General features: G+C 45.6%; 1 protein-coding gene across 2 annotated transcripts in view; it reads right to left on the minus strand.

The window, feature by feature from the left end:
* Nucleotides 1–2,583, minus strand: part of LOC142833759 (histone deacetylase 2-like) — a 32,494-nt gene extending 29,911 nt beyond the window's left edge. The window contains exon 1 of one of the 2 annotated variants that reach the window (XM_075945496.1): nucleotides 2,114–2,583. In XM_075945496.1, the coding sequence (XP_075801611.1) occupies nucleotides 2,114–2,165 (52 nt within the window). In that variant the 5' untranslated portion in view covers nucleotides 2,166–2,583. The remainder of the gene's footprint in view (nucleotides 1–2,113) is intronic. The other variant, XM_075945487.1, reaches the window with a different exon arrangement.
* Nucleotides 2,584–10,117: the final 7,534 nt, after the last annotated feature.

Consider the following 10,117-nt stretch of genomic DNA (forward strand, 5'->3'; position numbering starts at 1 on the left):
AGCAGATTTCCACCATCAGTTATACAGATGCATGCTTACAACTAGATAAGGCAGTTTGTATGGGCATACATCAAAAATCACATGACTGAAAAATCCCTCCATCCTGCTCATCTCTGTGAGGTCACAGAGGGCCTATCCCGCCCTTCAAAAAAGGCTCATGCTGCCGGGAAGTGGTGGCGCACACCTTTAATCCCAGCACTCGGGAGGCAGAGGCAGGTGGATCTCTGTGAGTTCGAGGCCAGCCTGGTCTAGAAGAGCTAGTTCCAGGACAGGATCCAAAAAAAGAGCTACAGAGAAACCCTGTCTCGAAAATAAAAAATTAAAAAAAAAGGCTCACGCCCACACAAGGACCTAGGGACAAATTGCTGCTCAGCAAACAACAAGAGTACTGCATGGTTCTCCATCACCAGAGCACCAGTTCTGACCGTTAAACCTCTCCCTTGACTCTTGGCTGGGCGGCGGTGGTGCACGCCTTTAATTCCAGCACTTTGGGAGGCAGAGGCAGGTGGATCTCAGTTGAGTTCGAGGCCAGCCTGGTCTACAAAGTGAGCTCTGGCATAGCCAGGACTGTTACACAAAGAAACTCTGTCTCGAAAAAACAAAAAAGGGGGGGCTATAATTATAATTTTTCAAATTAATTTATAGGGTTACATCCTTTCTAATGGATAAGAGGATGCTGGACAAGTGTTTACCAGGAATCCAACTTCACAATATAATTCATGTTTAACTTGGCGTCTCTGCCTTCCATGATGGTGTAATTTCAAATAAATTCATTCAGCACATATGTAGTCCTCTTAAATTTGCCATTCAACTGGGCATGGCAGTCCATGCACTCTGGCACCTGGGCACTTGGGAGGCAAAGGAAGGAAGATTTATGGAAGTTCAAGGCCAGCCTGGTCTACACAGAGCTGTCTTAAACCACCCCCTCCCGGCCCAAAAAACAAAACAAAACAACAACAACAAAAACAGGCATTAAAAATTTCTGCCAAGCCAAGAACTATTTTCAAGTTAAAGTCAGTTTGATTCGGCCTCGTTGTCTGGGCTCTAATCTACTTCTCCAAGATACTGTGACTTCAACACAACAAATACAGCAAACAGCTCCCAATTTTGTGTCTCTCTGTAGAAATCAGGTCTTTCAGGTCAATGAGGCTAGGTCCGTCAAATTACTCCTCCTCCCAAGAGTTACCTACTAGTGTCTTGGTGAAACCTTTACAACAGGGCACTTCTTACTGTAACTGAGACCATCTCAGCCAACAGAAGTCGGAGACTATTACTACTGCTCATATTCCAAACCACAGAATCCTCACCACTACCTAGTACACCTGTTCCTGTTTAGAATATTTAGTCCACTACTCAAAAGTTTCCTGCAGCAGAGTCCCCACCACACTGGGTCTGATGCTCTCCTAAACCCCCAGAGCAGGGTATAACTGCAGCGCGAACAAAGAGCAACAAAGAAGTGGGTGGTAACAACCTCCCACAGAAGCAAGCTAGGACCCATCAAGTAGGAACAACTCCAAGCTTGCCTCCCTCCTCTTACCACTTCCCCACAGGCCTACCTAGCGCTAACTCAAAACCCCTAATTGTCACCGAGGAAGTGCAGCCCTTCCATATGAACCCTGAGAAAGTGGCGCTCAAAGAACCCGGCGAACAAAGGCGACGGATGGAGTCCACGCGAAACACGAGCGAGACAGCGCCACTCTGCGAACTTGCCCCCCCGCCAGCAGTAACTCCTCCGCAGCCCCACCCGAGCCGCGGGGTCCCGGGTGAGGCTGGAAGCGCAGCGCAGACTGAATGCCGGCGAGAAGGGGGACCCGGCGAGCGGGGGAGGGGACAGTGACGTGGGGCGGAGCTCCAGGCCTCCGGCTTTGTGCAGTCAGGCCCGGGGTGCCAACTGGGGTTCCTCGGGGCCGGTCCAAGGCAGTGGACCCCAAACCTGCGCGTGTCCGTGCGGAGGACCAGAGAGGAGCGAGGGCGGACGATCCCGGGCCACGGCCGCGAAGCCGGGTAGGCCGTGTCCCTGTCCCCGCAGACAGCCACCCTAAGCACCCCGAGCCGTGCGTCCGCCCCGCCGCCCCCTCCCCGCCGCCCCGCCGCAGGCTCCCCGGCCACCCACCGTCATAGTAGTAGCACACTTTCTTCTTGCCGCCTCCTTGACTGTACGCCATGGGCTCGGGCCGCCGCCTCCTTCCCGGCTGCGGCTCCTCCTCCGGCTGCTCCCGCCCGCCGCGGCCCGGCGGCCAGATAACGGGGACTGAGGGAGACGGCGGGCGCACAAGGGCAGCCCGGAGCGGGACGGGAGCTGGAGTGGAGAATGCTGAAAGCTGAGAGCTGGGGTGGCAGCGGCGCCGACGCGCGACACTCGGCGGGGGAGACCCAGGGTGGCGGGGCTGGGAGGCGGGCGCTACCACTGCGGTGGTGCAGGGGGAGGAGCGCGGCTGCGGGCGGACCCAGCGGCTGGCTCGTAGAGGACGCCGGCGGCTGGGGCGGGAGCAGTGTACCCACACTTGTGTCGCATGCACTCCAGAGCTGCGAAGGAACCGGCCTCGGCTCCTCGCTCGGAGCCCGGGACCCGCAGCCGTCGGGCTCCCCCTCCGAACTGCGCTCACTGGTTGCGCCTGGACTGAGCTTGCGCACTCGGAGCCTGCTCAAACGTACCCCGGGCTGTCTGGACCCCTCCGCCGGGTCCCACGCCGCTCCCCTCCCCCACCGCCGCGACACTCCGGCTCCGGCCCGCCACCTGCCGCTGCGGGGACCCCGAGGAGAACCCGCCGGAGCCCTCCCCGGGGATTCAGAAGATGCTGATCCTCGTCTCTGTGATGGTTGGAGATTCACACGCTTTCCGAATCGCGTGTACTCTTTTTCCCTGCTCAGCTCCTGATAACTACTCTTGATGACTGACTTAGAGGCGGTAATGGCAGGCTGTATGTACCTCCAGGGTTTAATAGGCATTTAATAGCCGTCTATAAGTACGGCTGTCAGCACCGATGCATATTTGTAAAGCTGTCGAAAGTGCTGGGAAGCACGTGCCATGTCCCGTTTGTTCTTCATAGGTGTCAGTAGCTGGAGGAGCGCAGGGCTGTCAAGCTCTAAGTAACTGTGCGAGGACCAGAGGGGTGTGGGACTTTTCCAGACTCCACATGTTTGACCTGCTGCATCAGACTGGATGCGCTACTCCCTGGGCACTAAGAAAAGAGCAGAAATCCAAAGAAAGGATTTGAACAATTGAGTCCCTATGATTAATAGCGTGACATTTATTGAGTGCCTGTCTAAGGCAACCTGCAAGGCGCAAAGGATGGAAGCTGACAGGCTAATACAACACTAGCATTTCTTAACTGTTATCACTTACAATTCCTTCTACATGCATACACTGGCTCCTCCCTAAAGAGGTGATATTAAAATGAGACCACACTACGCTACTAACAAAAATATTGGTGTACTTTCAGATCCCCAGGACTCTCATGCTTAAAACACCAATCTCCTAGACTTTGCCCCAAGAGATTTAGAATTAGTCCAGGGTATCCTTGTCAATCCCCTTTTTCCCAAGCCTCGATTTTTAACAAGACCCTGGGAGACTAACAGGGTTGGTTCAGGAACCACAGTGGAGAAACACAAGCTTCAATGTGAATGTTCCCTACAGTGTTGCTCTCTGGGTTTTGTTTTCAGTTCCAAAGTCAATCAAGGATGAAAACAGAATGAGATCCGAATGTTCTTTCTGAACCTAACACGGTGGAGCATGAAAGAAGACTTGATTTCTTCAGGGAGACTTCTAGCACCCTCCCTTCTCCTGTGTCTGTTTTCTGTGCTTTTAATACCATGCGCCTTGTCCGTGCTACTCTTAATCTGTTACAGTTGCCCATAACGTGTCTGCTTGTATCAGTAGGATACAGTTTCACAGGCGGACAAGCCAAGCCTGTCCTGGATATAATTATTTCTCTAGTGCCTGTGAATTTGCAGCAAGCCACGTGAATTTTCTGTATAAATAGTTTTACCCATAAAATGAGAGACTTTTACATGACTATGGGGAAGCTTCTTAAGATAATCCACGTGGAATTGTTTTTGAAGCACACAAACAGCTGTTCCATGTTCATGGAAAGTGACCATTTTCATAAGAGTAATCATAGCTACTGCTACTCTTTGCATCATTAGAACCCAGCTTTTCACCTCAGGGAAGAGGCTGGAAAATCAATTTGTTGCAGAACTTGTGATATTATTTAACAACTGTAAATGAATTGAACAAAGGATTTTGTTACCAGAAACTGGCACTAAAGGAGACTGATCAAGTGTTAAGCATTTGCCATCACACTTATGTCTCCAAGCATCTTTAATGATCTTGAAATTATTAGTTACTAAAACCTAGGGACACATCACTTACTGTACTCGGACTCTTACCAACTCTTTTAAAATATCAAGTTTTAGATAATGTACAAAAGATGGAATCAAACTAAGCATAGATCATAGAATATATAGTCGAGGATAGCCCTTTGCCTTCAACTATTCTTCTCCAGCTGCTATTCTGCATATGGAAACTTCATTGTATTTGAAGATGTTTAGTATGCTAAAATTATTCGGTAAAATGATATATTAAATGTATCAGGGTTAGAAACAGGATTGTCTAGAAACCAACTGTTCCAGACTCTGTCACAAAATAGGTCCTGTTGCCAGGCACTCAGGAGGAGAGCAGGAGGATTTTAAGTTCAGGACCAGCCTAGTCTACAGAGTGAGTTCCAGAATTGCCATGGCTACACAGAGAAACCCTGTCTCAAAAAAAGAAAAAATAGATCCTGTTGCCAAGTCTGGGAGTATACACCTTTAACCCCAGCACTTGGGGGAAGAGGCAGGCCTATCTCTGTGAGTTCAAGGCCAGCCTACTATACATCAAGTTCCATGACAGTTAGACCTGTTACACAGAGAAACCCTGTCTCAAAAACCCACAGGCATGTGCACACGCACACACCCACACCCACAACACAACCTTAAAAATTAGATCCTGTTGATAATTGTGACAGGTGGAAAATAACTTGGTAGGAAGAGTTATAGTATGAAATTGTTTCTACGCCTAGGAAGTTTAGACGTGTTAGGTTCTGTGTAGCAGTTCCATAAGAGCATGTAAAATGTGGAGGCTTGCAGTGACAAAGTGTGTTGTCACAGACTGCAAGCCTCCAGCTGAGTTCTGCTCTCATGCTTCTATTTTCCCGCAGCTCGGCAAACTTTAACTCATAAATCAGAACAGTAATATCATACACTAGAAGAGAATAATTTAAGCCCTGAATTTATCTACATTTTCAAACTATACTTTAAAAGGGTTTTTGGACCATAACATGTCTACTAAACTCCCTAGTTGGTTGACATTATTCTCAACTTTCATTTTTCCTGTGGTCTTGTCAGTATCCCACTGAGAAGTATTCCCCAGCCAACAGAACTGGAGAATAAGCTGTGGAATTTAGCCATTAACAATCAGAACATAAATGGTTCCCCATTTAATAGTATGCTTGTCTGTTTTTAAGTTTAATATAATATATTCCTTGTTATGTTGCAAGGAGGGGTTGCTTGTTTGTCCCAGCTGCCTAGCTAGCTTACATCTGAAATAACCACACAGAAACTGTATTAATTAAAACACTGCTTGGCTATTAGCTCTAACTTCTTATTGGCTAACTGTTACATATTAGTTTAACCCATCTCCATTAATCTGTGTATCACCACATGGCAGTGGCTTACCGGGGATTCTAACCAGTGTTCGTCTCAGGAGGAGGATACATGGCTTCTCTGACTCCACCCTTCTTCTTCCCAGCATTCAGCTCTGTTTTCCCCAACTATCTAAGTTCTGCTGTATCAAAAGGCCAAGGCAGTTTCTTTATTCATTAACCAATGAACATAACACACAAACTGAAGTAACTCCTATATCATTGTTACCTTATTGGGTTTAATGAAGACAGTTTCTTTCATGTATATCATGGTGTATCCATATTCTCCTCTGTGCTCCTCTTCCCCCCCCGGCCACTCCCTCTTTTTTAATGTCTCTCATACACACAACCACACACACACACACCTATATATATACCTCAGTAACTCTATTAAAAACCTAAGGTCCACTAATAAGAGAAAACATTGCATTTATCTTTCAAGTCTGGCTTATTTCACTTACACAGTTATCCCTAATTGTATCCAGTTTCCACAAAATGACACAATATCATTCTTTATGACCAAATAGAATTCCACTGTGTATGTATCATGTCTTTATCCATTTGTCTGCTGAAAGTCACCCATAACTTGACATTTGTGTTACTGCAATAAACATGGATGTGCAGGTCTCTTTGTAATATGTTGAAGGAGTTCCTTCAGCTGAACAGCCAGAAGTGGCATGTGAATTGTATGGCAGTTCCATTATTATTGGTGTGAGGAATATCCATACTGATTTCCATAGTGTCTAGACAAATGTACATTCCCACCAATGTGTATAAGGGGCTCCCTACCCACCCCACCACACACTGCTAGCCTTTGTTCTCACTTGTTTACTTTGGACAGCCATTCAGACTTGGGTGAGAGGAAATCCCATAGTAGTTTTAATTTTTGTGTCCTTGCTGGTTTCAGATGTTGAACATTGTTTCTTCTGTTTGTTGTTGATTGGCCATTGGTACTTTATGTTTTTTTTTGGGGGGGGGGTACTGGGAGTTGGGGTTGAGGTAAATACTAACTTTGCATATTCTGACTTGGTGTGTAGCTTAGGATGACCTTGAACTCTGGATTTTCTACCTATAGGCAAGTGCCTCAGGCTGGCTTTTGTACTTCATCTTTTAAATATTGTTGTTTTTTTAAATAACCTATTTATTAACTGGGTTGTTTGGATTTTTGATTTTACTGAATATCAAATTACTTTAAATATTTTGACTGTATTAGTTACTTTAATATTGCTGTGAAAAAAACCATGACAAAGGCAATTCATGAAAGATAGCATTTTAGTAGCTTAAAGAAGGTTGTAGTCCATGATTGTAGAGCAAAGGTATGGCAGCAAGAACAGCTGAGAACTCGCATCTCAAGTCACAAGCAGGAAACAGAACATACACTGTCAATGGCAGAGTCTTTAGAAACCTCAGACCCCCTCCCAGTGACTGCCTCTTCCAACAAGGTCACATTTACTAATCTTTCCCAAACAGTTCCACCAATTAGAGACTAAGTGTACAAACATAGGAACCTAGAGGGAGCATTCTCATTCCAACCATCACACTGAACATTAATTCTCCATCACAGTGGTTCTCAACCTTCCTAATGCTGACCCTTGAATAATAGTTTCTCAGGCTGTGGTGACCCCAATCATAAAATTATTTGCATTGCTATTTCCTAACTATAATGTTGCTACTGTTATGAATAATATAAATATCTGAAATGCAGTATATCTGATATGTAGCCCATGTGAAAGAAAGAATTGCTAGACCTCCAAAGGGTCAGGACCCCCAGTTTGGGAACCATTGCTTCATCAGCTGTGTGAGTAACAAAGAATTCCTCCCACACTGTAGGCCATGTCCTCACATGACCATTTGTTTTTCTGATACAGAAGAAGCCTTTTAATCTCACTTGCCTGTTCTTGATGTTTCCTGAGGTGTCAGTTGTCCTCTTTAGAAAGCCCTTCTTATGCCTATATCTTGACATGTTTCCTTCTAAAAGTTAAAGTCTAACATTCAGGTCTTTATTTGATTTTATGCAGGGTGAGAAATATGGATACGGTTTCAAATATGGATCTTCTGCATGTGGATATCCAGCTTCCCAGTGATGACTGCTGAAGAGTCTCTCTTTCCTCAGTAGATATTCTTACCATATTTGTCAAGAGTTAGGTGTTGTGTGCATTCACTTCTGGGTTCTCTACTCTACTCTGTTGATCTATATGCCTTTGTGCTATTGCCATGCTATTTTTGTTACTATAGCTCTGCAGTATACTTTAAAATCAAGCATTGTGATACCTCCGGGATTGCTCTTTTTGGTCGAGTTTGCTTTATCTATCTGGAATCTTTTGTGCTTCCTTATGAATTTTATAAGGTTTTTCCTAGTTTAGTGAAAAATGTCTTTGAAATATTGATGGGTATTACATTGAATCTGTAGACCCCTTCTGATATTATAGCCATTTCCCTGTATTAATTCTGCCAAACCATGAACAGGAGAGGACTTTCCAATTTCTAGTGTTTTCTTCAATTTGTTTCTTCAGTCTGTTTAATGTTTCATTGTAGAGCCCCTTTACACTTTTGGTTAGGTTTATTTATTTGTTTTATTTCTATATAGGTGTGTTCTATACATAGATATGTGTGTGCATATTCACATGTTCGTGGGCGCTCATGGGTGCGGGTCCACATGCATATTTGTGCATTCATGGTGTGCATTTGTTGTGAGGAGACACCATGGCCACAGCAACTCTTACAAGTATAAAGCATTTAATTGGTGTGGCTTATAGTTTCAGAGGTTTATTCCATTTATCATCATGGTGGGACACAGCAGCATGCGAGCAGAAATGGTGCTGGAGAGGTAACTGAGAGGTCTACATATTTCAGGTGATATCTTGTGCTACGGGACAAGTCTTTTATCCTGTAACTTGTATTATTTTTAATAAAACACCGATTGGCCAGTAGCCAGGCAGGAAGTATAGGTGGGATGATGAGAACAGGAGAATTCTGGGAAAAGAAAAGATTCAGTCTATCATCATCCCCCAGACATAGAGGACGCAGATGAGAATGCTTCACTGATGAAAGGTACCAAGCCATGTGTCTAATTCAGACAAGAATTATGGGTTCAGATGTAAGAAATAATTAATAAGAAGCCTAAGCTAGTAGGCCAACCAGTTCATGATTAATGTAGACCTCTGTATTTCTTTGGAACTGAATGACTGTGGGACCTGGTGGGACAAAAACTTCTGTCAACAATCTTGAGCATATATGAGGCCCCAAAAAGCCCAACACACAGTGACACACTACCTCTAACAAAGCCACACCTACTCCATCAAGTCCACACTTCCTAATAGTGCCACTACCTTTGGGGGCTGTTTTCTTTTAAACCACCACACATAGAGAGTCCCTATGTGGATGTTGGGACTTCTCAACAATCTTCACTCTATTCACTGAGGCAGAGACTGTTAGTTGAACCCAAGTTTGCTGATATGGCTAGTCTGGCTACCCAGCTTGCTCTGGGGACCCCTTGTCTTCTAAACTTGGTTTTCTAAACTCTAGAATTACAGAGGGGGCTGCCATGGCTACCTGACTTTTACAATGTATTCTGAGACATTGTAGATTCTATTAGGGAAACACTGCTACTCAGATACCCTTGACCTAAGACCATTCCTCCTCTACAGGAGAAGGTCTACTCCTTCCTGCCAAACACACAGCTTTATCAGGAATGCATCTGAAATCGTGAGGGGAAAAAAAGGATTTCCAACGATCCAGTGATAGATGGGTGTCAAATCTCATAGCCAGATGATTCTCACATCTGAGTTCATGGGATCCAAACTCCTGGACATGGGAACTAGGCCTGCTTTTGTGGATTCCCTTGGCATAAAATGTGTATGCCAGTCCTGCCTCATGGTCCCTCATAGGGTCCAGCAATTGATCTTGCCTCTGTGAAGCCTGCTCCATGTGGTTTCTCATGAAAGTGGGATGCGGGAGCTGGCTCTGTCTCTATGTAATACAACTCTGTCTGTGTCTCAGACAAGATTTCTACCTCATGGATCATGGCATGCATCAGAACTCTTCCTCTCTACCTAGAGATATTCTGCAGGCCCGCCATCAGAGCATGGTCCCGTAACAGTTGCTCTGAGTTTCCAGGGATGAATGGGGGATTCTTGCATCTAGACCCATGGGGCCTCTACTTCAGCAGGAATCTTTTAAAAATTGCTTCTCATCACTGCATTCCTCAAGTTCTGACGAGAGAGGATCTTCTCAGCTGTGCCTCCCCCCTCTCTCCCTCCCTCCTCTTTATTCATTACTAAAAGCACAGTGCCCATTTTCTGTGGCTCTCTATCTTGAAGCAACCTATGCAACTACACTTACCCTTGGCGAGCACAGTGCTCAAGAGTTGGGGGCTGAGCCTCTTGGTAAAGCAGGTTCTAGTCTGTCTTCTATTTTCCAAGGTCTTCCTTCCTTCC

The sequence above is a fragment of the Microtus pennsylvanicus genome, chromosome 1 (assembly GCF_037038515.1).
Source record: "Microtus pennsylvanicus isolate mMicPen1 chromosome 1, mMicPen1.hap1, whole genome shotgun sequence".
NCBI lineage: Eukaryota > Metazoa > Chordata > Mammalia > Rodentia > Cricetidae > Microtus > Microtus pennsylvanicus.